The sequence below is a fragment of the Panthera leo genome, chromosome B3 (assembly GCF_018350215.1).
Source record: "Panthera leo isolate Ple1 chromosome B3, P.leo_Ple1_pat1.1, whole genome shotgun sequence".
Lineage (NCBI taxonomy): Eukaryota > Metazoa > Chordata > Mammalia > Carnivora > Felidae > Panthera > Panthera leo.
In genome coordinates this window covers 31,058,364-31,085,788 of record NC_056684.1, presented here as the reverse complement: position 1 = coordinate 31,085,788, position 27,425 = coordinate 31,058,364, and the positions used below count along the sequence as shown (strand labels likewise).

The 27,425-nt window shown below is 56.4% G+C and overlaps 1 protein-coding gene across 5 annotated transcripts; it reads left to right on the top strand.

Moving 5' to 3' along the window:
- Positions 1–16,943: 16,943 nt before the first annotated feature.
- Positions 16,944–26,475, top strand: CB3H15orf39 (chromosome B3 C15orf39 homolog). 5 transcript variants are annotated; one of them, XM_042941377.1, is made up of 3 exons: positions 16,944–17,108; positions 20,467–23,196; positions 25,133–26,475. In XM_042941377.1, the coding sequence occupies exons 2-3, from the start codon at positions 20,517–20,519 to the stop codon at positions 25,498–25,500; spliced, it is 3,048 nt and encodes a 1,015-aa protein (XP_042797311.1). In that variant the 5' UTR covers positions 16,944–17,108; positions 20,467–20,516; the 3' UTR covers positions 25,501–26,475. The 5 variants fall into 5 exon arrangements, with proteins under 5 accessions (XP_042797311.1, XP_042797315.1, XP_042797312.1 ...); XM_042941381.1 differs by having other exon boundaries at positions 20,467–23,248; positions 25,133–25,217; XM_042941378.1 differs by lacking the exon at positions 16,944–17,108 and adding an exon at positions 17,537–17,952.
- Positions 26,476–27,425: the final 950 nt, after the last annotated feature.

Here is a 27,425-nt window from a genome sequence, read left to right as displayed (position 1 = left end):
CAGGCTACCACTCTCCCAGAGCTTTGGAAAAGATACTCGGTTGCACAACCTGGAGGGAGATTTCTGCGCAACAACAGCTTCCCCCTTGGGGCCTGAGAGAAACAGGCTGCCTGAGGAGGCAGGGGGCACCTTGCGCTTGGGAGACACCCAAGCAAATGTGGGCCAGAGCTGGTGAGGGAGGCGGTAGAAAGGATGCTTGCTGAGATCTCTGGGGGCTGCCCAGTACTGGGACTTGACTATTTGGTGACTCTGCACCAACACTGTCCAAAAAGAAAAGCACTAGCCACATGTAGCTGTTGAGCACTTGAAATATGGTGTGGGGACCCAGTCAGAACCCCAGAGCTGGCATGAAGATTATCTTAAGACATTTGAGATTCAACCAATGCAGGAAAAAGGCTTCCTCAGAGCTTCCCTTATCTGACTAAGAACATCAACTTCTGGGAAGTGAGGCTACCATAAATCCTGTCTTCAAAAGAGCTTTATGGCCCAGAAGAAGATGAGAGACCATCCATACCCGTATAGATAAATATTATCACAGACTCTCTTATCTTATGTTCTCCTAAAAGTCCATTTGTCTTTGCTAAAGAAATCTATTTGTTTTTCCCATTGAACCACTTCCCTCCACTCACTTTTCCTTACTAAGGTCTGTAAACCTTTACCTGTAATAGTTTGAGACTCCTACTTCCTTTGTTCCTTTGTTGGCTCCTGTATGCATACCAATACCCCCTTTCTCCTGTTAATTTGCCTTTTGTCAATGTAGTCCCAGCAACTGCACCTAGGAGGGTACGGGAAACTTTGTTTCCCTCCCTACAGTCACTAGTCCACATTGATAAGTGCAAGAAGTGTAAAATACACACAGGATTTCAAAGATAGCATGAGATAAAAGAATGCAAAATAGGGGCTCCGGGGTGGCTCAGTCCTTTGAGCTTCCGACTTCAGCTCAGGTCATGATCTTGCGGTTCGTGGGTACGAGCCCCACATTGGATTCTGTGCTGACAGCTCAGAGCCTGGAGACTGCTTTAGATTCTGTGTCTCCCTCTCTCTCTGCCCTTCCCCCACTCACGTGCTGTCTCTCTCTGTCTCAAAAATAAACATTAAAAAAAAGAATGTAAAATGTATCATTAATAACTCCAAGTATTGATTACATGTGAAATCATACTTTGGATAAGTTGGGTTAAATAAAATATATTATTAAAATTAATTTCACCTGTTTTTTTTTTTTACTCTTTTCATGTCTACTAGAGAAACTTTAAAAAAAACATATGCGGTTGGCATTATGTCCCTATTGGAAAGAACTACTAAATGTCAGGTAACCTTGTATCTTTGGGTTTGCTTTTACCAGACAACATCACCGGGCTTTGTTAACTGAATGCTCTGCATCAGGTCCTGAACAGCTTCGGCGGGGGGCGGGTGGAGACGGGGGAGATACTGCGCCAGCCTTCGGGGAAGCTGCCAAGCCCCTCTTGGCTCTCAGCTCAGCCTGGCTGAGTCCTCCTGCAGTCCTGCCTCCACAGGACACTCAGGCCAGCAGAAGGCTGGGCAGAGGGCTCTGAGGACTGCCAAGGCTCTGGGAACTTAGGGAAGGAGCTTCATGCAGGGCAAGCGTTCAGAAGACAGTGTAGCCACTGGCCAGGAACCACGGTTGGCCCTTGAGAGCTGTTCCCATGGCCAGGACCACAGACAGGCCTTTCAGCTGCCCCAGTCCCAGGCCTCACTGCCCAGCACCTCCTGGCCGTCTCTTAGTGGCAACAGAACCTTCCACCAGCCTTGCCAGCACCACCTGGCTATGATGGAACAGGCTTCTCTGCTCTCTCATTCTCTTTGCCACCTCCCAGCCCCCAGGCTCTGCTTGATTAAAAGATATTTCTGATAGTCATTCAGGGGTACAGGTGGCAGTTTGGGGGAAAAAATATCCCAGGCTCAAAAAAGACAACTACAGCTGGTGTTTCTGATTAACAGCCCACACCTAGCAATTTGGAGGGATGGTCCTGCTTGGTATGACCCAGGTTTAACCCATGCAGCTGATACAAATGTGACAGCTTTACAGCCATGTAAAGCTAACCAGACCTGTACATAGTTAAACAACCTTATCTAACATTCCTGTTTCTTCTCCTATATAAGTGTGCTCATAATAATAATAGCCGACGCTCTTATCGTGCTTATTGTGTGCCAGGAACTGTGCTAGTAGCTTACATTGATGAATTCATTTAATTTGAATCCAGTTAGATTTTAGGCACAAACAACAACCCTATGAGATAAGCACTATTATTTATTTTTATTTTTTACTTATTTTTATCTTATTTTATTTTTTTGATTTACATCCAAATTAGCGTATAGTACAACAATGATTTCAGGAGTAGATTCCTTAGTGCCCCTTACCCATTTAGCCCATCCCCCCTCCCACAACCCCTCCAGCAACCCTCTGTTTGTTCTCCATATTTATGAGTCTCTTGTGCTTTGTCCCCCTCCTTGTTTTTAGATTCTTTTTGTTCCCCTTCCCTTATGTTCATCTGTTTTGTCTCTTAAAGTCCTCATATGAGTGAAGTCATATGATATTTGTCTTTCCCTGACTAATTCCACTTAGCATAATACCCTCTAGCTCCATCCACGTAGTTGCAAATGGCAAAATTTCATTCTTTTTGACTGCTGAGTAATACTCCATTGTATATATATATACATACCACATCTTCTTTATCCATTCATCCATCGAGGGACATTTTGGCTTTTTCCATACGTTGGCTATTGTCGATAGTGCTGCTATAAACATGGGGGTGCATGTGTCTCTTCGAAAGAGCACACCTGTGTCCCTTGGATAAATACCTAGTAGTGCAATTGCTGAGTCGTAGGGTAGTTCTATTTTTACTTTTTTGAGGAACCTCCATACTGTTTTCCAGAGTGGCTGCACCAGCTTGCATTCCCAGAGATAAGTACTATTATTATCCATTGTCCATGGGTGAAGAAACTGAGGCACAGAGAAGATTTTTTGTTTGTTTGTTTGTTTGTTTGAGAGAGACAATGACAGTGTGAGTGGGAGAGGGGCAGGGAGAGAGGGAGACAGAATCCCAAGCAGGCTCCACGCTGCCAGTTCAGAGCCCGATGTGGGGCTTGAACCCACGAAACCGTGAGGTCATAACCTGAGCTAAAACCAAGAGTCGGACGCTTAACTGACTGAACTGCCCAGGCACCCTGAGGCACAGAGAAGTTAAATAAACTTGCTCAAGGTCACACAGCTAGAAAGGTGCAAAAGTGGTACTGAAACCCAGCAGTCTGGCTTTAGTGTTTGTACTCCAAACCACTGCATTACACAGCTTCTCCCAGGATGCTGGAGGAATCTGGTGTGTTTTGTTTTCCTTGACTGGTTCCTTTGCTAAGCAGTTTATGATAAACCTGTGGCATGTGCTCACAATCTAAAAACTGTCTGCGATCGGCTTTAACAGATTAAAAAGGATGAGATGTGACTGGGACCAGACTTGTGGGGAAGAAGAAATTCCTGAAAGAAAAAGATCGTTCTATCCTTCTTTGTCTGTTTCTCTACATGAGTGGGCAAGGGCACCCCGACTGAGAATGAGTGCAGCTTGTGAGAAGACAGACCCGCAGCCAAAGGTTGTTGTGGCCTGGGGTTGATAGGTACCCCCAACTTAGTAAACGGCCTGGGCGGGCTTAGAAACGTGGAGCCATATCTGGTTTGCACGTATGGGGGTGGGGGTGGGGGTGGGGTGGAGGGCTAAATCGCTTTGAATGAGGACAGGAGAACAAGGGGGGAAAGGGGGAAGGGGGACCTGAAAAGAAGATGCCAGCTGTGACCTGAGTGGGGTGTGGCAGAACACGAAATAGCTGATGGGTTTGAAAACAAGATGGCCACTGCTTGTCTGCCTTGCTTGTTCTGAGTTGGGATGTTCATCTTCCTCATCCTCCTGACCTTTGGTCAAAGTCTAATACCAACGCTGCTTTGTGCCAGTGGGTGCTGAGGGGCTGGAGGGAGAGGGTCCGGCTTGGGGAGCAGTGGGCCTAGAGGCCATGGGCACACGGGGAGCTGCTGGGTGGGAAGTCTGCCTGGAGAAATCTAAGTTGCTGCTATCCTCAGAGTTACTGGGGGGTCACAGGGTTCCTGCCAGTTGCAGGTTGGGCAGTACACAAGGGTGTCCAGCCGAAATGGTGTCTAGCCCCTGAAATCCATGCTCTTGCCCCCAGTCGGGTATCCTGGCACACAGGGCTCTGTCTGCCCAGAGGGGTTCCTTTTCCGGGTCCATGTGGGCTTGGCAGCTGCCCTGTGGGGAGCCTCTGCTGAAAGCCGAGGAATGGAGGAGGCCCCTCAGGTAGCAGCCTCTTGGGTCCCACACATAGTGTGGGTCCTGGGCTGCTGTTCTAGACCCTCCAAAGTAAGAGAAAGCCTCATTGGGCCTCCCAGGCCTTCCTTATCCTGACTCCTGACTCAGCCTCCCACTTTTTTCTGAGGCCTCCCTAGGCCAGCCTCCCCTGGGGAGTCTGTCTCTACAAGGGTATCCTGTCAGCGGCACCTGAAAGACACAGAGATGGGGCCCACGATGGGAATCCCTAGCAATATACTAGTATCAGAATTTGCTAACCAGAGTTTTGGCATTGTTTTAAGAAGTTAGGGGCGCCTGGGTGGCTCGGTTGGTTAAGCATCTGATTCATGATCTCAGCTCAGGTCACGAGCTCACAGTTTCATGGGTTCGAGCCCTGCATTGGGCTCTGTGCTGACAGCATGGAGGAGTCTGCCTGGGATGCTCTCTCTCCCTCTCTCTGCCCCTCCCCTGCTCGAGCACGTGCGCGCGCTCTCTCTCAAAATAAATATTAAAAAAAATTTTTTTTTAAGTTAGAGCAGACTCATGAGTATGTTCCTTTATCTATCCATTTATTCCTATCGTTTATATTAACCTATATACTAGCTACATTGCTTTTCTAATTTAGTGTCACAACATATCTTTAGGTATTTTTATTCCCAAATTACCAATGAGGAAACTGAGCTGGTAGTCAACGCCTGTCTGGATTGTACCAGTCTTCCAGCTCAGTAGGGGTGGGCCTGGGGCATCCTGGGCTTGGACCTTGAACTGAAGAAGGGGATGAGGGGAGCTGGGTGTGCCTGCGGGCCACAGACCCACATAAGAGCCACACTGAGCAAAGAGGGGCTTGTGAAAGAGAATGCAGGTGGACCCCGCACAAAGATAGAAAACAGGGAGGGAGGGGACAGGGTGCTCCCTGGGCCTTGTGGAAGCAGGTGGAGGCTAGAGGGATGGGAAGCTGGTGGGTGCCCAGCGGAACTCGCCCTGCAGAGGTCTCCTGGCATAAAGTGATGGGGACTACCTTGAGGGTGGGGTGGGTTGCCCATGCCTGCTTCTCTGAGGTAAGCAGAAGGGAGGATTCCAGCTGGGTGAGCTGGGCCTCCACCCACCCCCAGGTGCTGTCTAGGGCAGCTGTCTGGAGGGGAACCAGCTCCATCCCTGGCAGGTGGGAGAGGATGAGCTACCGATCACAGCGCATAGTGCTTTTCATTCAAGACTTCCTACCTCCCTCCCCTCCATAATAAGAACATAAGAAAGGTTGGGGTGCCTGGGTGGTGCAGTCAGTTAAGCATCCAACTCTTGGTTTCGTCTCAGGTCATGATCTCACATTCGTGAGTTCGAGCTCCACGTCGGGCTCTGCGCTTGACAGCTCAGAGCCTGCGAGAGATTCTCTCTCCCTCTCTCTCTGCTCCTCCCCTGCTCTCTCTCCCTGTATCTCAAAATAAATAAATAAACTTAAAGAAAAATCTTAAAAAAAAAAAACATAAGAAAGGCATAAGCCCCATTTTAGAGATGAGAAAGCAGGCCAACCATGTCCAGTGATGTGCCTGAGGTCACAGAGTTAGGCTGGGGTACAGCCAGGATGCAAACTTGCCTTTGCTGTTCTGGTGGAGGAACTTGGTGCAAACCCTAGAGCAGTGGGTGCCAGGAATGGGGTGCTGGGAGCAAAGCTGGAGAGGGGGGAGTGGGTGATTGAATACCCCCACCCCAAAACCCACCTTCCCAGCCCCTCCTTATTTGGAGCCAGGAAGGAGAGGTTAGTGGCCCTTTAGGGCTGTGACTAGTGGCTCCTGTGACCATACACAGAGGTCATACATACCCTGACCTAACAGGCCTGACAGGGTGCAGCACACTGAGAAAGAAAGCAGATGAATGAATGAATGAATGCGGGAAAGAATGCATGAAAAGCCATGTCTGGAGGTCTGTCTGTGCACAGGGGTGCTCATGGGTGGACGTGACATCCTTCTCATCTGTCGCAGCTCCTGTGAGTCCCGCCTTGCCAGAAGGCCTCCATTCCGGGTGACAGAGCACAGTGTTGGGAGTGAGGAACCCTAGGCTTGCTTGACTCCTGGATCTGCTGCTTCCTGGTGGTGAGACTTCGAGTAAGTCACTTCACCTCGACTTCCTCCTTTGCACAACAGGCCTATGAACCCGTAGCCCGGGAGATGGTTGTGCATGCCAGCCCACTAAGCTTCATGAGCTGTAAGTCTCTGCACTGGTATTATTTTCATTACAAGAGGAGTCAACAGCCCTGGACAGAGTCCACGGGCAGAGGGGTGGGGAGGAGAGAGGACAGGAAATGGGGAAGGGAGGAAGATAGAGGAGGGAAGGCTGAGTAGGGCTGGGGAGCAGTGCACACCCCGGGCAAGCCTGTGCTAGAAGAAGGGGTGCTCTTGCCTGTCCCGGGCCAGACAGTCCCCCCACGTGCATGTGCGCCGCTGGCTGCACAGCCCGGCTTGGGTCCCCCCGACCCCTCAGGTTGACTTCCTCCAGGAGTATTGCCCTGTGCCAGCTCAGGCTGCAGCATGTTCACAGCCTCACTTAGTCTGCCTGGCTGTCCCATGTCGGTAAGTGACAGTTATCCCAATTTTCCGCCTGTGTAAACTGTGCTTCAGGAAGGTGAAGTGACTTGCCTAAGGCAACACGGCTAAGGAGCAGCAGAGGCGGGATGTGAGCTAAGGATGGGCACCAATCTTCCCTGGCCACTCGAGCACAGCACGAGCACAGGGTGCGGGCCCCCTTCTCTCCAGTCCCCTGGCCCCAGGAGCACATTCCTGAGATCATTCTGCTCTGTGAGGCCTGTCTTGACTTGTCACGGGGTGGGGAGCCTGGCATCCTGGTGGAAGCATATCAGGTCACAGTGACAGTCCCGGCTCCCCAGGGATTGGCTCCTGGGGGGAGGGGGTGGTGGGTAGTGCTGTACCCACTGAACCCACTGAACCTGAGCATGGGGTCAGCCAATCAGGGAGCCCCTCAAAGTTCAAAGGGATGCTGGCCACCTGAGGGGCTGAAGGAGGTGGCTTGGTTCTGGGCAGGCCCTGCTGAGGGCAGTTCATGGAGAAAGCTGTGGTTGGGTGGGCCCTGGGGGCCGTGTGGGCCTTTCGTGTCCAAGCCCAGCCCCGTGTCTTGGGTTCATCTCCCACAGCCCTCGCAGCCTGGCTGAGCAGTGGACAAAGTCTCCCCAGTTCCCCCAAATGCCTTCTGGAACTCTTTGCCCTCAAGGGTTTCATGCTTCCACTTCTGGGTACAAACAGGCCAGCTGCCCACCAGACACAAGGAAACATGGAGGCTTCCCCTTAACTGAACAGGGCCACTGCAGGCCTTTTGTCCCTATTAGGATTTTCCTGGTGTGTTTACTGGCTGTTGCCTCAGAACTGGGATAGGAATGAGGCCAGAGCTGGGACTGGGAGCCAGATGGGGGTGAAGATGGGCTGGGATGGGGGCAGAATCTTAGGCTGAGAGCCAGAATCTTAAAAGCAGGAGATTTTATTGGCAATGAGCCTCTGCAGGGTGTGGCTGGAGGCCAGTTTCATGACTGACCACAGCGGGCCATCAGCCCCAGGTTGCCTCGATCTGCAGGCCTCCTCTTGTGGTGGGGCTGACTTCCTGTCTGTCTGGGTCCCCTGTGCCTTTCACACTCGTTACTCAGGCCCAGTGTGCACTCCTTCCCCCAAGGCTGAGCGATGGGATGCCCACTCCTAGGGCCACTGCTGTTCTGAGTCTGGGAGAGGGAGATGAGATGTGGTTTCCCTGGCTGCTCACTCCTACACCGTGGCCTGGGTGCCAATGCCACCTGCATCCTACCCCCATAGCACTATTGCCCATCCCACACCCTGCCTCTCGAATCCTCTCTAGACCCTGGGGGTTGTTACTCTCATTGTCCCTATGTTAGAGATGGAGGAACTGAGCTTAGTCAGGGGACATCTCTGCCTGCCTCTGCCCCCGGAGCCACTCCATTGTGCTGTGACCCCACACACGCTGACAGCACCTCACGACTTACCACCTACTTTTGTCTCTTGCAGGAGGTCTTCTCTGACCCCACCAGCCACAGGCCATCCTACCCTCAGCCCCCTGATATTACCCCAACTGGTTTTGCCTTCTTCCCTAGGGGACCTTGGGGACTTGGCTATCCTCCTACCCTTCCCCACTGCCCTGCCCATATCCTGATATCCTAACCAGCCAAGCCTTCCTGAGTAAGCAGAGCTGGTGAGGAGGTTTGTGTGGGTGCAGTGCATGGCCCTGGGGATTGCTGCGAGAAGCGGTGTCCTGCCTGAGGCTCCATTACTTTTCAGCTGCCCTACTCCAGTCTCAGAGGGATTCTTCAGTTGGGTCCACTGCCCTATGCTGGGAAACTCATACTAGCAAGTGCTAGGGGGCATGTGTGAATGCAGGGAGGCCTGCTAGGACTTGCCATAGCCCTGGGCCCCTGAGGTCGTGGAGACCTCCTGAAACCCCTTCCCAGGAGAGCTATTCAAAGGTAGACAGGCCTGATGAGGTGCTAATTACTGAGCTAATTGGAGCCTGTGTGAGCTACAGATGGCCTAGTTGACAGGACTTGAGGCCTGCAGGAGGGGAAGGGGCTGCCAGCAGAGGGTGAGGAGAGAGGCCCAGGTCCAGAGGGCCGTGTTTGTTCAGGAATTGTTGACTCACTAGCGCTGACCAGCTGCTTTGAAATGCAGCCCGGTTGCCTCTATACCTTGGCCCTGGCTTTCCCTCCACGAAAGGACTTGTCTTCTGAGGCCCTATTTGTTGGAAGGGTCCACTGAGCACTTTGCAGGGGCAGACTGCTCTGCTCTGGGGACCCCTCAAGGAGAAGGGAGCCACCCCCCACCCTGTCCTGGGGCCTCCAGGCTTGCTGCAGCCCAGGCAGACACCGGGCTGGGTGCTGTTGGAGGCTGCCTGTGAAAATAGAAGTGACATCATTGAGCTGGGTCATCTTTGAGGGGTCTGGTCTCACCCATGGCAGGCCCTGACTCTTTCTGGAACTTGGCCTGGGCCCTGTCCCGAGAACAGGCCTGTGTGGCTTCCTGAGGGGGCCGGAGAGCCGGAGGAGATGAACTCGTGCCCCGTGACTACAGAGACCTCCCAGATTGGGGATGAGACTGGCCCCAGACAGAGGGCAGGGGAGTCAGTAAGGCCACTTGGCTGCAACCAGAAAGGCAACAAGTAGCACCCACCTCCCTCGCCCAGATCTCAAATTCCCTGCTTCACAGACCACCTGCAGAGTGCAGGCGTTCTCAGCACCCTGGAGCTAGGGGGCACTCTGGCCTCAGCCGGGCAGTGTGTGGCTGTCACTCACGTTGGCCTAGGTATCTCAGCAGACCACAGCTCTGGCCCTGGCTCCCCATGGCTCCTGTCCACATTCTGCATTCTCTCTGGTCTCCAGGCCTTTATTTGGGCTGTTCACCCCACCAAGCACCCCCTCTCTTCTCCTCGCTGCCTAGTGAGGTCCTCCCCACTCCGCAGGCTCTGGCTCCCTCTGCATCCCAACTGCTGTGTGACCTCCTGCTTGACCCGCACCCACAGCCCCTGCTCCTCCACATCCCTCCCCAGGCCCAGGACCCACACTCAGGTAATCAGGAGAGACAGCTAGGAGGCTAATGCCCCCAGAACTAAACAAGAAGATGGGTACGAAAGGCCTTTGGTATAATATTGGTTTAATAACATGATAATAATTGCTCCGATTTTATGAGTCCCTACTTCTGGGCCAGGCATTGTGCTTGGAACTTTCTGTACATACTTTCTCACAGCAACCCTCCAAGAGCTCTCTTATTATCTCCACTTTCCAGTGAGGAAATGGAGGCTCAGAGAGGCCATGCAACTTACCCAAAGTCATACAGCAACTTAGTGATAGTCTGGCAACTCCCGTCATTCCCCTCACAATGAGAGGGGGCTTGTTGTTGTTGTTATTATTATTATTATTATTATTATTATTATTATTATTATTTTTGCCAACCTGTTTCCTTCCCTCTTTCCCCTCCCTCCCTGCCTGTTATCCTCTATCTGGTGAGTTTGCATCATTACTAGAGCCTGTGGGTCCAATTAGGGGACCTCCCCAAGGGAGCTGACTGAGGCAATCCCTGCCCCGAGGGGGCCTCCCTGAGCCAAAGTTTTAATTAGTCGTCACTGCTCTTCCTGAAACTCTGACCTGCCCACGGCTACACCAGCCCAGCCTGGCGTTGTGGAAAGAGGCGGGACTGGCATCTAACCCAGCGGCCGGGTGAAGCCACGCCAGCATGGCAAGGAGGTGTGCCTGGGCCCCTGTCCCACACAGCTCTCCAGGTCTACCTCAGCATTACTTCATTTAATCCATTAAATGGATTAATAAAATAAACGGATTAAGTGACTTAATCCATTAAATGGATTAAATAAATTAAATGCATTAATATTTGTAAAGCCCTTAAACCAGTGCCCTGCTACATAGTAAAGGGCTATATGAGTATTACATTGAAAAAACAAGGCAGGAGGGACAGGGGGAGCAAGGGGCAGGGTGAGGGCACAAGGCTATTCTTGGACTTGAGGATGGCACGTCCCTGGGTCACCTGGCAATGCTGGGTGGACGGTGTGTGGGCTGTCAGCATCTGTAATGCTTGTCCCCCGTAACATGGGAGGCTTGGGGTTCAGAGGAAGGGAACGAACAGGTATGGAGAGGAGGCTATGTGACAGGCGCTGCTTTGAGCATTTTACATACTGCACACTGCCTTATAAGACAGGGGTTAGCATCCCATTCTACAGACGAGGCAACCTAGGCTCAGACAAGGAATTAACATGCCCAGGGCCACACAACCATTAAGAGGCAGGGCAGGATTTATGAGGAACCTGGGTGGCTCTGTCGATTAAGCATCCAACTTCGGCTCAGGTCATGATCTCGCGGTTGGTGGGGTTGAGCCCCATGTCGGGCTCTCAAATATAAATGAACATTAAAAAAAAAATTTAATAAAAAAAAAAAAGGCAGGGCAGGATTTAAACTCAGGTCTAAGCCCTGTACACTGGGAAATCTGACTCCTCTTGTCCCCCACCTCAGGCCACAGGGTGGTGGTCAATAAGCCCAACACGGCTATACAGCCAGTCCCTCTCTGCTCCCACTCAGCCTCCCCTCAAGCTCCCAGAAACTCTGAGTATGAGTGTTTGTGTGGAGGACCATGGAGGGCCTCGGAGACCCCTTTCCTGGGGCTGGGCTGTGAGTCTAGGCTGAGACAATGACAGGAGTTCTGAGGTTGCAGAGCTGAGGCCCCACCCCCACCCCTCCCAGGAGCAAGAGGCCTCCTGACCGTGACCCTGGCCTGGCTGCACGCCTCCCCCTCAGCAGCAGCGGCTGTGCCAGCCTCAGCCAGAGCCAGCCCTCCCGACGCGGTTGCCTGGTAACCAGCCCTAAGTGACGGAAACCCCAGCAGGCCACTAACGAGGGGGCAGCACCAACCACCTGGCCCAGACCCCACTGCCCCAGCGGCTAAAGCTAAGGGAAGGTTTCGATGGACAGTCCCCCGGCCCAGCCTGCCCACGGTAGGAGGGGATGTGCTCTAGCACTGGGGGAGGGGGCCTGGGCAGGGCCAGGAGGAGCTGTGTTGGCAGCCCCCCAAGACCTTTGAACTGGGGAGCTGCGGGAAGGTAATTCCCTACGGAGGCCGCAGCGAGACAGACACTGGGCAGGAGTCAGGGCTGTGGGTACAGCCCGCCCAGGCCCAAACCACCATCCTGGAAACAGCTGTGCTGCTCTGCCCAGGGCACAGAGGTGGGGGAGGGGATCCCCAGAGAGAGGCCCTGGATAGGGAAAGGAAAGGAGGTGATTAGGGAGGCTGGCAGAAGTCCAGGCTCCGGGTAGGTTGCAGCCTCCTGCAACACTGAGGGGGAAATGCATCAGCCTCTCTCCTTTTCACTGGTCCTCCCCCTCCTCTTCTCACACCCCCAGCTCCAGGCTAGGGGCCTCCAAGGAGGGGGCTGCAGGCAGCCCAAAGCTCAGGTGGAGCTCAGCCAGGTGTTTTTCCATCCTGGGTCTGGGGATGGAGAGGGAGGCGGGGGGAGGCCGCGTCAAAACAAGAAGGAAGCTGGTGTGCAGACTGGACAGGCTTTCAGGAGACCTAGGTTCAAGGCCCGCCCACCCCAGACCCTGGGCATGTGGCTGCTCCTCTCTGGGCCTCAGTGTTTCCTTGTTGAAGTGGGCTTGGCAGCAGGCTGTTGCTGGTCTGAGGTTTGGTGTCATGGGTCCCGGGAGGCTGAGAGGGGAAGTACAGGGGCTTTAGGGGAGCTTTCGGCTGTAGAGGCTCCCTTCAGGCCCTCATCTCTGGGCCCAAGGAAGTTTTTCTGCTTTTCTTCCCTTTCAGATGAGCAGAGCCCTGCTTTACCATTAGACCTCCACTCCCTAACCATGGCCAGACTCCACCCGCTGCTGGGCACTAGAGTATCAGCATTCAGGCAGACCCAGGCCCTGCCCTGGAAGAGGTCCCTGCCCAGTCTAGCAGGGAAGCCAGGCTTATAACCAGGCCGTGTTAGCATAGGGAACTGAGGCTAGGCTAGGGCGGAGTGGAGTTTGCAGTGCTGTGAGGCTTCAGAAGAAGCCCAGCCTAGAGTTCTGGAAGGCTTCCCACAGGAGGGAGCCTGAGCTGTCCTGAAGACCAGCGGGAATTAGCAAAGAAAGAGCTGGACAAGCAGCAGAGGCCAGTGCTCTCAGCCCAGGAGAGTGTATTCTAAAGCGTAGAGGTATGCCCCAGCGAGGCTCTGAGGCTGGCTCTGGGGGCTCTAGTGGTAGGCTGGTTGGAGGGGGCCAGTTAGGAGGCAGGCAGAAGCCAGAGTGAGAAACTGGATCCTGGGGGTACTGGGGAGCCATGGGAAGCTCCAAGCTGGGGCGTGACGGGGTCAGATGTGGGCATTAGAAAGACCTCTCTAGAGGAAGGAAGGTAATATTTCCCACTGCTTACAAAACCAAGCCAGACCCCCTCATCCCCCCGCCCCACCCCGCCCCCGTGGCTGGGCTCTGGCACAACCAGAATGGGGGACCCTACACAGTACCCTATTCTTCAGGCCTCTCTTGGGCAGCCCATCCCTACGCAAACACACGTCACACTGAAATGCCACAGTCTGTTTCACATCTGTCTCTCTCAGTGCACTGGGAAACAGCACTGGAAGGAAGGATGGGAAGGATGGTTAACCCACCCTGGCTGTTAATTAATCAAAGTGCTCCCCCCTCCCCTTCAGTAAGGTCCCAAAATTACTGTGTGTGGGCTTTTTCTGTCTAGCCAGTAGGCTGGCAGGCACAGTCCTCCAGAGGGGCCCAGTGAAAGCCCATCTCCCTTTCCTGGTCTTTGGGATTCCCCTCTGAGAGACTCTGATTTCCTCGGGAGGTGGAGTGGGGCTCCTCTGGAATTTGGGGGCTTCCCACTCCCTGCTCACCTGGTAGGACAGCAGGTTACTGCCTCCCCAGCGGAAGGAAGCTCTGGCTTGCCAGCATACCCATGGGAGGGGCTGAGCTCACTCTGATGAGATGACTTGACCCTGCCCCTCACCCCAGGTCCTATCCAACCCAGACTCCCTGAGATGGTGTGAGTCCACACTGACGGCTGCTGGGTCAGCGCAGCCCTCAGGCTTTGTGTGGGTGGGTGGCAGAGAGTTCCTGACCACCAACTGTACCTGAGCCTTTGCTCAGAATGGTTTGGGGTCACAGTTCTTCGTGGGGAGTCCCAGCTCCTCCATTTCTTGGCTCTGTGGGCAAGCCACTTCCCCCTCCTCCTCTAGAGCTACCACTGGTTAAGGTCTTACCATAAAGCAAGCTGTGAACTCATTAGATTTGCATGAGCCCTGTGACATGTTCTCATTATACCCATTTGATGAGCAAACTGAGAGGTTAAAGGGCTGCCTTAAGGTCACACAGCTCGGTAAGTCAAACCTGTTTGCCTGTTTTCCAGACCCTGGCTTCATATGGTTGTTGTAAGAATTAAATGAGATGCGTATTAAGTGACCAGCACAGGGTCATGTGTCAAGTAGGAGCGCCTTGTCTAGCCCACCCACCAACACTGAAATATTCCTCTGCTAAGTGGGAGTAGGAAAGGGATGAGGAAGCAGAAAGGGCAGACAGTGCTGCAGCAGCAGTCCAAGGGCCTTCCTGGAGGAGGCAATGTGTATAGTTGGGTCTGAAAGGATTGGAGAGAGCACTGCTGTGTGTCTCAGGGAAAGATGCCATACTTCTCTGTTTCTCTGCCTGTAGAGTGGCTGCGGGCGCCACATCTCCCTCCTCTGGGGTGAGAAGAAGCTCCTCGGAGGAAGGAAAGAGATTTGTAAATAGCAAATGTGGCCTCATTAGAGGGAACAACATTATTAATAACTGTAGGTACAGCTGAGGTTCGGGGAGGTGACCTTTTACCTCACCTTCCCAGAGAGCCAAGGGGGAGTAATCAGGGGTGGGGTACAGGAGGAGTGTGTGCCTGTAGAGCCTGTGCAGACCTGGTGGGGGAGGGGGGGAAGCTGGGGGAGTGTGAAACCTCCCTTCCAGACTTTTCTATGCTACTTTTCTTTGTTTACCCCACCCGAGAAGCCCACAGAAAGACAGGCTGCTCCCTTCTCTGCTTTTGTTAACACTGTCCCTTCCAGCCACAACACCACTTCTCCTCTCCACGACCACAGCCTAATAAATACGTGGAGGCTCCCAAGGCAGTCACCTTGTGTTGATTACCTTCCTTCATCCATGAGACACCTGATAGCCGCTTTTCTTCACAGTCTGCACATACATGACCGCTGAGGTAGAGAAGAAAAGGACAAGGTTGGGGCCTTCAGGAGTTCACAGCTGATACCCTACAGAGCTTTTTACCATTTATAGGCAATTTCCCACGCTGATTTTGTGCAACACTCACCTCAGTCTGTGAGGCAGATCTCAAGGTTCCCATTTTGCTGATGAGGAAACTGAGGCTCAGAAAGTAACAACAAAGTGGCTCCCAAGTTCCCTACCATGTCCTTGCTTTTGTAGTGCAAGGTATTTAAGTGATGCTGAAAAGGAAGGGGCGAGATACTGATTAAGGGGGCTGCTGTCTTTGTGGATTAAGGCAAGACTCAGTGGGGCTGCAGAATCTTAACTGGCCCCTAGGGTCTCACCAGGCTCATCCCGGCCTGGGTGGGTCCCACTCGGGCTCAGAGAGATTGGAGAGAACATCGGGTGAACTGAGCACACAACCTGACAGTCCTAGCTCCTAAGAACTGAACCTCCTCCCACCCCTCAGCCGCAGGGCAGAGGTGAGAGAACCGGGTGTTGGGCTAAAGAACGGGGAGGGGAGTGCAGAGGTGGTGAGGAGCAAGAGTGGGGACGAAAAGCCTGTTGATGGGGGCCTGGCCAATACCCCCAGTTGTCACACACAGGTGCACCTTCCTGATGCCAAGGTGCAGGAGCCAGGAGATCTGAGTTTTTATCCCAACCTGCTGTGGACCCTCGGGAGAGCCCCAAACCTCTCTGAGTGTCTGCTCCCCAATTCTCTCCAAACTCTATTTCTAAGGACCCTCCAGCTCTCAATGAAGTGATACTCTCTCCCCCTCCCCGCCACCCAGGTGACCTCCACTTCCTCTTCCCTTTCTACCTCTAGTGTCCAGCCCCTCCTCCTCAGCTCCAGCTGCTTCCTGACTCTTGGAACCTATGGCCTCAGGCCTGCTTTGCCCTCTGACTCAGGCAGCCCTGACCTTTGGGATCCAAGCAGGTGGCCTGGGTGGTTTTGCCCCATGAACTTGCTCTGACCTTTGGCATGTCCACCTGCCTCCCCACTCCTCCACTGCACACACCTGTCCTTGGACAGCCCAGGAACTGTGAGGGACCAGGTTTCTTTCGAAAAGGTAGCAGCACTGAGAGGCTTCACATCCAAAATCAGATGGTTCAGAGAGTCGGGGCAAATGGAGACAGCCGGTGGGCCTCTCCAGCCCCTCTCTCAGCAACATATCATTCCTGTCTGGGAATGCTCTACCCCATCCCACCTTGCAGGCTTCACATGCTCAGACCTGTCTTACTGAGGGAGGTTTGTCAAGAAGGTTCAGAGGTGCCCACTGAGGCCACTTCGTAACCCCCAGCACCCTCACTCCTGGCTCATTACAGTGATGGGGAAATCACCTCTTCCTCAGATACATGTGGTGCCCTAACAGGGATTGACATATGTTGGTCTGGAATTTGCTCTCACTGGCTGCACTGATATTGAGGGACAGACTAAGGAACCCTTCTCCAGCTCTCTAACGCAACTAGTTAGTACTGGCCAAGGGAACCGGAGCACCTACTATGTGCCAGATATCTTAATACAACCTCTTCTAAGCCTTTACAGCACCACCACTATGATATAATTCGTTTTACTAAAATAAGGAAACTGACGCCCAAAGAGGTCAAGTGGCATGCACGAGGCCACGTAGCTAGAAAGTGGCAATGAATGAATGATCTCACGGAGTGACTGCATGAAGGCGTGTGCTGGGCGCGCTGGGGAGCGGTTCGCGGAGTGCGGTGGACACAGACGGTGCACGGCACGCGAGGCCGGGGCCGGGTAGGGCTGGCCGCCGGAGGCCCTCCGCACCCCGGGCCCAGGGGAACGTGGGCTCCCAGAGGCGCTGCCGGGCTCAGCCTCCACCACGCGGGCCGCCCCGCCCCCGCTCCGCCCCCAGCCCGCCCCGCCCGGGACCGCAGACGGCGCCCAGCGGCGGCGCGAACGGCCGCGAGGAGGGTGGCTCCGAGCTCGGTGCTCACCGCGACTTCCCGCTCAGGGCCTGGCCCGACGAGGACCCGCGGCCTCCGCGGCGCTGGACGATGCGGTCGCGGCCCCGGGCAGCAGCGGCGGGAAGCCTGGCGCCCTGCAGGTACGAGCTCGCCCGCTCCGGCGCGGAAAGTTGGGCCGAGTTTGCGGGCGGCGCGTGGGGAAGGGGCGGGTGGCGCTGCCCTAGGGCGCCCCTACCGGCCGGCCGGCGCATGGAGCGCCCCAGGCCTGGGCAGAGGTGCGGCGGCTCCGGGCTGCGGCGGGCCGGGGGCTGGCGGGCTGAGGGGCAGGGCGCGCGCGGCTGCTCCAACTTTCCCCGAACTTCGAGGCTCCCGGGGCCCGGGAGCGCCCCGCAGCTCTGGCAGGGCTCTGGCGCCAGATCCGGCGAGGGGCCGGTGAGGAGCAGCTCCGGCAGGAGCCCTCGGGCCTCCCTCGGGGCCCCGCTCACGTGGACTGCCGGGGCGGAGATGAGGGGGCGGTGGGGGGCTGGGCCTGGGGGGCGGCGGGCGCGGAGGCGCCGCAGGGCCCTGGACGCGCCCTGCTGGGACGGGACGGCCCTGTGGTTTCCTCGCTACGGCTTGACTCACCCTCTGGCCGCAGCCCAGGCTGGCGGGATCGCCCCGAGGCGGTGGCTGCCCGGACTCTGAGGCCAGGCCGCCCCCTGCGCCTGACCTCTCGCCAGTCTTTGGTGTAGGTCCGTGGGCATGGGTGCACGGGCCTTCTTGGGGTGCACACGTGTGCCGGGCCCCAGCGAGGGGAGAACGCAGTTCTGAAGGGGCGTGTGTGCAGATGTGGGCCGTGCACGTACTTGCAAGCACGGGTTTGCATGCGTGGCTGCGGCCTGTGTAACAGCCTGCTGGGGTGCACGTGCGCCCCAGCGCCAACGGGCAGAGCATGGGGACACGCGGAAGCCGCGGGGTCAGGCGCGGCGGCAGCCCCAAAGCCAGGTTGGCCGAGGGCCCCTGGCACCACGGTTATGGGCGGGGCAGGTAGAAGAAAGGTGGTGGAGGCTGATCCTGCGACCCTTCCCCCTCCCCTGGAGCCTGGGCCGCCCCAGGTTCATTTGTTCCCGTCAGCAGGGCCCAGAGTCTCAGCTGGGGGAGGTGTGAGAACCCCGGGAAGGGCCTGATTCAGCCCTCTAGGGGAGGCCAGACGCTGGTCATAGTCAGGCAGGATCGCTGTCTTATTTCTGGTCTTTCCCACCGTCCATGGGCCTTCCGGAGAGCAGCTAGGAGATGGAAGAGGGAATTGCGCTCCAGATTCTGTTTGCTTCCCCTGATGCTTGGCAGGGATGGCACGGCAGGGGGGGGGGGGTCCTTTTCCTTGTCCCTGCCCTAGGCCCTGGCCGAGGTTGATCCTCCCAGCCCAACTCTAACCTCAGTCAGCAGACAGCTTGGTGGCCCAAAAGATGATATGACCCTGCTCCTTGTGGTCCTGCCCTTCTCCAAACAATCGCTTGCCTCCTCAGTATATGTGTGTGTGTGTGTGTGTGTGTGTGTGTGTGTGTGTGTGTGTGTCAGGGAAGAAGGCACCTACATTTTGGCTACTGTCTTGAGTGGGGAGGGGCCTCCCTCAAGGGAGTGTACACTGGGCTCCTTCTACTGGCAGGAGGTCAGGTCAGCCCCATACCCTTCATAGTCCTCCACTGACTCCCCAGAACCCTCATCTCTCCCCTAAAGACTCCCGAGGGTCCCCGGGGGGCTTTGCCTCTATTGGCTGAGTCCCAGGGTAGAGGGGAGGCTGTCTCAGGAAATCTCCGGGGCAAAGGGCACGCAATGGGCAGAGCCCAGGAGAGAAGGACTCCTGGGATTGGGGTGGGTGTGCAGCAGGCCCCAAGGGGCATGTGGAGGTGGTGAGACCAGAGCCAGCACTTAATTAATCCAGAGCTATCCTTGGGCGGGGAACGGAGCCTTAACACCCCCAACACAGTACAACTCCTTGTAAGGTTGCCATGCAGCTGGTTGGGGTTTTCTCTCTGGGATGCAGATCTCTGTCATAGAGCATTGCTCTCAGTACCGTTGCCCTGACGCCCCTTCCTGTCTCCTAGGCTGGCCTGAGGTGTTGGGATTCTGGCCAGAAGATGAGCCAACTTTGTGAGAGTCCTGCCCGGCTTCCTTGGTGCAATTAAGCTAGGATAGGAGTGAGCATTGGCCCTCACACTACCCTTGGCTTTTCCTGCCCCCAAAATGTGCTGGTCTCACTCTGGGCCTGTGGCTGTCATTGGCCACTAGCCAGAAGGGAGGAGAGGGCTGGGAGAGAGGGCTGGCTTGGCTTGTTAGTGATAGAAACCTGTGGCACCTGAACCATGGCCTAATCATAACAAGAGTGAGCTGATTCATCCTTTCTAAGCCACCTGAGTGTTTCGGAGACCAGGGTACTAGGAGGGGTAGAGGCAGGGCAATGTGGCCCTAGAAGACTGACCTTAGGTGACCCTTCACGGATCACTGCGTACCTGCTGCCCTGATGCTTGACCTCTCTGGGCCCGGCTCCCAATCCTTGCTTGGCCTTGCTTCAGGACTTTAGTCTTGTTCTGGCATTCAGTTTTTCTATCGGTACAGTGGGGGTAGTTGCCAACTAGCACTCTGTGGCCCCTGGGGACTCCTTCCCTGCACAGTCACACCCTCCCACCTCCCTACCTGCTTGTCCCTGGTGCTGTGCTGCCCTCATGTGCCTTGGAATACCCAACTGCAGCTTAGGGGCTGGGATGCACACAAGGCTGTCCTTCTGGACACTTTTGGGACCTTCCTGCTGGTGGCACAGCACCATCTACTGGACAGCCTTGGCTCTCCAGCTGGGGGCAGGGCCTGTACAAAGCTGTGCACCCCACAGCCTCTCCTGGGGGAATAGCCCTACCCTGCGAAACCAGGCCCAGTGTCTGTGTCACTCTGGGCTGAGGGACCTGGGTTCCAGGCTTAGCTCTGACATTTTTGATAAGACTGGCAGGTCAGAGAGTAAGAGCTGAAGAGTGTCTCAGGAAGTCTGAATTCACAGACAATGTCCAATTCCACATCTTGGCTGCAGTGGGCACCTTGAGAACCCTATAGCATCTGCAGTGAGAGCTATAGTGGGAGGTAGGAAGCCTACCTCTTGTCCCATCTCCTTTATCAGTGACGTTGGGATGAATGGGTTTCATCCCAATATGGGGAACGGGGGTAGCCAAGTGAGCTGATCCTCAGACTGTGCTCTGTAAAGTCTGAAACCCCAAGAAAGGGGTCTTGGGAGTCATGTGGAGAGAAGCTGAACAGAAGGAGGCTCCTGGGATGGGGGTGGGGAGTATACATTGGAAATCTCTGTGTTGTATGACTCATGCGTTCATTCATTCATAGTCTTTATCGAGCATCTACTAAGTGCCAAGTTCTTAGGTGTGGCAACAAGCCAGTGAGAGCAGCAGTCCTCCATTGCTTGTCTGGAACCCATTCTGACAGCCCCTCCCTTTCTCTCTTTCTCTCTCTCTCCCCCAGGTCAGCAGTTGAGTAGCCGGGGCCCCTGAGGGCTTGAAGCCTTCACAGTGATGGCAGAGAAGCGGCCACTGGGGACCCTGGGGCCTGTGGTATATGGCAAGCTCCCCCGCCTAGAGGCAGACCCCGGACCCGGGCACAGCCTGCCCCCCTCTGCTGGTAACCAGGACCCCTGCAGCTACAAGGGTGCCTACTTTTCCTGCCCTATGGGGGGTGCTCCCAAGGCAGGGTCTGAGCGGTTGGCATCCTGGACCCCATACCCATCCTTGTACCCTACCAGCGTGGCAGGACCCCCTCTTCGGACAGACAACCTATTGACCAGCTGCCTGCTCTACCGCCCGCCAACAGAAAGCTCTGAGAAGGTGCAGGACTCTGGCCCCGTTGAGCTCCTGCCCTTCGGTCCCCAGTCTCATTCCTACCCAGGCCCACCGTTGGCGGCCCCCAAACCTGTCTACCGCAGCCCTCTGTGTTACGGGCTCTCGACTTGCCTGGGCGAAGGGGCGGTGAAGAGGCCACTGGATGTTGATTGGACAATGGTGACTGGACCCCTGTTACCCCCGGCTGACCCGCCTTGTTCACTGACCCCAACTCCTGGCAAGAGCCAGTCTCTGGATGGCACCTTCTTGCGTGGGGTGCCGGCTGGGGGATCCAGCAAAAACTCCGTGGGCTTCTCCCCATGTCAGGCATTCCTGGAGAAGTATCGGACCATCCACAGCACAGGCTTCCTAGCCTCCAAGTATGCAGGTCCTTACTCTGGGGACCCCAAGCAGGCATTGTCTGAGGGCCCCCCAAGTCCTTGGACCCAGCTGGCCCAACCCTTGGGGCCAGCCTGCCAGGATACGGTGCCCACCCACTACCCGCTCCCTCACCCTCACCCTCCACAGGCCCTGCCTTGCCCACCAGCCTGTCGCCACCCAGACAAGCAGGGCAGCTACAGCTCAGTGCTCCCACTGCAGCCTCTGGGAGCCCACAAAGGGACTGGGTACCCAGCTGGTGGGCTGAGCAGCCCCTACCTGAGGCAGCAGGCAGCCCAGACACCCTATATGCCCCCAGTGGGCCTGGACACTTTTTCCTACCCCTCTGCCCCGCTCCCAGCACCCTCACCAGGCCTCAAGCTGGAGCCACCTCTTGCTCCCCGGTGCCCGCTGGACTTTGCTCCCCAGACACTGGGCTTTCCTTATGCCCGGGATGACCTCTCTCTCTATGGGGCATCCCCAGGGCTCGGAGGGACGCCACCTTCCCAAAACAGTGTGCAGGCTGTGCCACAGCCCGGTGCCTTCCAGCGAGGATGCCAGCCTCTCCCTGTCAGCCAGCCATGCCCAGAGCCCGGAAGGCCTGCAGAGAAGCCGGTGCGGGAAGCAGAGGAGAAGATGTGGCTGCCCAGCTGCAGGAAAGAGCAGCTCCAGCCCCAGCTTGATGAACACCCTGGAGCGCCCATTATCATCGAAGACAGTCCGGGCCCTCGCACCCCGCCGGCACTCCCAGCCTGTGCCCAGGAGCGCCAGTCTCTTCCACAGAATCAGGGTACGCTGCCACCCAGCTCTCCGCCCATGCCTGTTATTGACAATGTCTTCAGCCTGGCCCCTTACCGTGACTATCTGGATGTGCAGGCACCTGAGGACGCGGCCGAGCCTGACTCAGCCCCTGCCCCCAGGGAGAGCCCTGCCAAAGGCTGTGGAGAGCCCCTGCCTGCCCGGGAGACCCCTTCGAAGGCACGATGCTCGCTTCGAGAGGAGGTGGCACTGGACTTAAGTGTGAAGAAGCCCATGGCAGAGGCTCCAGTCAGCGTTCCTAGTCCTGCAGCGCATGCCAAGCCCCCGGCCCTGGATGCCCCTGGTGTGGGAAACACGGTCTCGGATCTGCCTGACCTGGAAAAGGTAGTCCCAGAGGCACCCGGGGCGCCAGCGACTACAGAGGCCACCCCTAGGACCAACTTCCATAGCTCCGTGGCCTTCATGTTCCGAAAATTCAAGATCCTCCGGCCGGCACCCTTGCCTGCAGCCGTGGTCCCATCTGCGCCTACCCCGGCCCCTGCGTCTGCCCAGCCTGTACCCACGCCCACATCTGTGCCCCTTGGTCTACAGATTCTCAGCCAGCCCTTGCCCGTGGCCTGCTTCAACCTGGCGCTGCCCAGTCCTCCAGCTGTAGCCATGACATCCCCGACCCCAGCCCCTGCTCCGGCTCCATCGCCGGCCCAGGCCCAGGCCCCGACTCCGGCTTCTACCCCCGCCACGGCGGACTCCCCAGAGCAACACTTTACAGGACTGCATGCGTCCCTGTGCGATGCCATCTCGGGCTCGGTGGCCCATTCCCCGCCCGAGAAGCTGCGCGAGTGGCTGGAGATGGCCGGGCCGTGGGGCCGGGCAGCATGGCAGGACTGCCAGGGCGTGCAGGGGCTGCTGGGCAAGCTGCTGTCACAGCTGCAGAGCTTCGTGTGCACCCAGCAGTGCCCCTTCCCCCACGTGGTGCGGGCCGGTGCCATCTTCGTGCCCATCCACCTGGTGAAGGAGCGGCTCTTCCCACGGTTGCCCCCCGCTTCGGTGGACCATGTGTTGCAGGAGCACCGTGTGGAGCTGCGGCCCACCACGCTGTCAGAGGAGCGGGCGCTGCGCGAGCGGGCCCTGCATGGCTGTACCTCGCGCATGCTCAAGCTGCTGGCGCTGCGCCAGCTGCCCGACATCTACCCTGACCTGCTGGGCCTGCAGTGGCGTGACTGTGTGCGCCGCCAGCTGGGTGAGCATGGGGCAGCCCCAGTAGCCACCGGAGCTGTGTGAGCGAGTGACAGGTGTGTGGGCTGTGTGAATGGTCACGGCTAGGGGCTGAGGGATGCCTGGACCTTGGAAAGGGCAGGGAGGCCCAAGAACTCATGCTGGGGAGGGGGCTGGCCATCCAGGGTAGGCTCTGTGGACCCCCCCTCGCCCCAGCACGAAGAGCCTTCACAGCCTCCTCTGTAAGCCTCTGAGCATGCCAACCGCTCTGTCCCTATGGAGACTTTCTCGGCCTTCCCCGGTGCAGCACCTTCCCAGATTCCCTCCTCCTCCTCTGCTGTGCCTTCTCTGGCTTTGGTGCAGGCTTCTCCTTTGGGTTCTAGGGCTCTGACCAGGCTGTGTTCTCTATCTGAGGTCTTTCCCCACTGTGTCTGTGTCCCTCCCGGCTTCCCTTCTGGGCTTGGGCCGCAAAGAACTGAATGGATGTTGGCATGTTGCACCTGATGTTTGTCTGACCCTTAACTCCTCCCAGACCCACGCTCCTGAGCTTCCCCCTAAGTCCTCTGCCCCCCGCCTTCTCCATCTCAGTGAATGGCACCTCATCCCCGAAAGTGGGCAGGAATCCCCTGTCCCCTCCAAAACACTGTTGCCTTTTGAACATGTAGTGTTTCAGTCCTCCCGCGTATTTATGGGTGGTGCACCCATAAGTCGGAGCAGTGTTTTGTGGTTTGCTTTTCCCCTACTAAATGATGCCTTGTGCATATTGTTCTTCAGCTCGCTCTTTTTGTGTCCTGGAGCATCATGTGCATTGGTGTGGGTAGCTTGGCCCCGCTCTCGGGAGCTGCTGTGGTGTTTCATGGTGTGTACACTCACTTCTTCGGCCAGGACTTTGGTGATGGTGCCAGGCGGTGTCCATCGTGGCCTCTCCTGCATGTGGCATATTGAGGCCTGAGGCCTGTGACCCTCTCGGTAGTCTTTCTTCCCTTGCTGCTCTGCCATCCCTGCCACCAAGCCTGTGTCTGGGCTGTGTCTCCACAGGAACTGTTTCTTGTCCCCTTGCCATGATGGCAACCTTGGCCTGGGCCCTTACCTTGTCCAAGTTTCAGGTCAGGGTGGAGAAGACCCTGAGGCAATGAGGCACAGATGTGGAGCTTGGGGTCTGGGTGACAAGCATTGCTGTCCCCTGAGCACTTAAACAGTTGGGGCATTTGCCCTAATGGGTGCAAAGACCATCTTGTTTCTGTACAATTGGGCTGTTAGGCCTAGAGAGGACAGGGCCGTATTTCCTGGACAGCTTGCTGGGCAATGGGGCCCAGGCACTTCATAGTCCCCTCCTGCTCTGACTGAGCCTGCTGGAATCTGGGGCATAGTGCAGAGTTGACTGGGACCCAGCTTCCTGCCGCTGGCTGGATTTGCATCCCAGTCCCCACTCCCTCCCTGGGCTGTGGGTCCTCCCCCGATCCTTGGGGGGGGGGTCCACCCTTCTGTGGGTGTCCTTAGTGTTACCCTGACAGCCTCCCTTACTAGTAGGTGTGTTCTTGGTCAGAAGCTCCCCTTCTGTCCCTTCTGCTGCTTCCTCCACCCCAAGCTCTGGGGTGGTGTGATGGAAAGATGATGGTGCTGATGTATAGCAGGGCCCTCTCTCATACCTCAGTTTCCCTGCCTGTACAGGCCAGTGGTTCCTGGCCTGTTGGCCCCTTTCCTTTTGTTCTTGCACCAGACACTTCTCCTGAGCAGTACCCTCATCAGACAGAGCTCTGGTATCACCAGGGGAGAATCACACCCTTTGGTTTGGTGGTCTGGCCTCCAGCATGTGTGGGGAAGGGTCATGATGTCTGTGACCCTGCTGGGGCCACCCAGGCCTGAGCAGAGTGGAACCACTGGTTTAGGTGGCTGGGAGGCCAGGAGATGGGACCTAAGGGTGTTGGGGTCTGCAGCCTGACTGTGTGTTCATTTTCCAGGTGACTTGGACACTGAGGCTGGATCCGTGCCCTCCTCAGAACCCACCATGGCCAGAGATGAGCCAGAAAGCCCAACCCTGGCCTGGAAGTCACCCGCCCCCAAGGCCAGGAAGCCGGGGAGGAAGCCACCAACCCCTGGCCCGGAGAAAGCGGAGGCAAATGCTGGGGAAGGGTCCCGCGGTGCCTCACCTACCCCTGCCACCAGCGCTAGCCCACCTGGCCCCACACTAAGGGCTCGCTTCCGCAACCTGCTGGAAACTGCCTGGCTCAATGGCCTAGCACTGCCCACTTGGGGCCACAAGGCCTCAGGGCCGGATCGGCCTGTGCCCCACCCACAGGTGTTGGGTGGCCAGAGCCATCACCTGTAGCACTGGTTGCTGTTTGGACAGCTGCTGTGTGGGGGTCACTCTATACCCTTATCTTGTAGGCCAGCGGCCCAGGGCCATCAGTGGATACACCCTTGGAGCTTCTCCAGCTCTTGCTGCCCCCACTGGGCTGGAGACCCCGCTTTTAACTTGAGGGCCTTCATTAGAAAGAACTACTTCCTGTTTTTTTCCTTAGAGAAAATGTGTGGGCTTTGGAGCTCAACAGACTTGGGCTTGAATCCTGGCTCCTGTGTTCCTTGCTGTGTAACCAGGCAAGTCACTTCCTTCCTTGAGCTCCCAGTTCTCCATTTGTAAGATAGGACAACGCAGCCTACCTCACAGGGTTGTTGTGGGGTGATGCCTGACACACACCCATTAGGGTTTGCTCTCTGCTCCCTCCCCAGGACCAGGGCCTAAATCCCAGCCGGGGCCTGGAGTAGGAGGCTAAGGCAAGCAGAACCTTCTTCTAGAAAGTCTTTGTGTGTCATGAGACTTGGTTATTGTACAGTGTGTATGACTTACACTTTCTAGAGTCATCCCCAGGAAAGCCTGGGGCTATACCCCCTCACTTGGTGTTGGGCCCTGACCCCCCAGCCTGGAGCACTCTGGGGAAGCCTGCTTCTTCCCTCCTGCACTACAGGGGGTGCAGGGATACAGCCTGGGGCTGACATCCTTGTGTGTTTTCCCAAGAAGTTGTGTTTGCTAGAAGTCATGCAGCTGCAGGGACTCAGGGACTAGAAGAGACAGGCTGAATGACAGCTCAGTCCTGGGAGGTCTCTGAAGATATGGACTGGGGCCCCTGGCACTCCCAAGCTAGAGCCCCATCCGTCATGCCTGCTATGAGTTACCTCCTTGCAGAGTGCTAACCTGAGCCAGAGGCTGGCAGGCTGGGCCCTTGGCCTGGCTAAGGTTTGTCATAAGGCTGTGGGCCCTGGAGGCAGGCCATTAAACATTAAAAGCAATTGGGTTGTTTTTGGACCTGGGGCCTGGCTGTGTGTTTGGCGGGGCGTCCACAGGTTTAATAGGCCATCATCAGGTGCCTAGTCCTTAGCAGTTCTCCCTGTTCCCAGCCCAGAAGGTGCCAAGGCTCTCTGGCACCCCTGCTCGCTTGCTCTGGCCATGTGGGTCCTTGTCACACCCACTGGGCAGCCACTTCCTTGCTCGGGGAAAGCCCGTCCCCTTGTGGGTCCTGGTGGCTGTTGGTCTATAGCACACCACCCGGTGAGAAATGCTAGTCACCACACACCCCAGCACCAAGGACATGCCCACCAAGGTGTACTTCATCCTTCACACGTGAGCTGGTGTGGGGAGACCCAGCACGCCCTCCAGAGACCCTGCCTCTGCTGGGCTCTCCCTGCAGAGATTCGTTCTCGGGGCTGCTGTGGTGGTGTCTCACTCCATCTAGACCGGAGGCTGGTCTACTAGGGCTGGTCAGACCTGCCAGTGTCAGTCCTAGTGTTGGTGAGTCTTTCCTGAGCCCGGCTACAGGATCCCTCCTGGCTCTGCTTTGCCCCAATGGCTGAGCCCAGGCCTGTTTGGTTAGGCTTCTCTCTGACTCGGGTGGCCTCACTAGGCAAGACGCTAGGTGCGTCTCTGGCCTCAGTTAATAAAAGGAAGATGGCACTCAGGTGAGCCTCCAGCTTGAGTGAGGCCCTGCCTCCTGGCTGCCCCACTTGGGGCTCTAACCCAGTACAAAAGGCTGAGGAGCCCAACCCACTAGCTTTGCCACCAGGAGTTAAGCCTTCAAGGTAAGTGACGGGGCAGCTTTGTCTCGGAGCCGGTGTTTTGGAAGGAAGAGAGCAGAGCTATGCCTGACAAGGGGATTATGAAGAACCACCCCCCCCCCCCTTGGTAATCAGGTGCTTTCTGCTCTGCCTTGTTCTCACTAAAGGGGTTGGGGTGAAAGGGCTGGGTCTCCCTAAACCCCC

Excerpts from the sequence above, each read along its gene's own strand:
- CB3H15orf39 (XM_042941377.1), top strand. The coding sequence starts at position 20,517 with ATGGCAGAGAAGCGGCCACTGGGGACCCTGGGGCCTGTGGTATATGGC. Across the intron at positions 23,197-25,132 it reads CTGTGTGCGCCGCCAGCTGG|GTGACTTGGACACTGAGGCT; the intron begins GTGAGCATGGGG and ends TTCATTTTCCAG.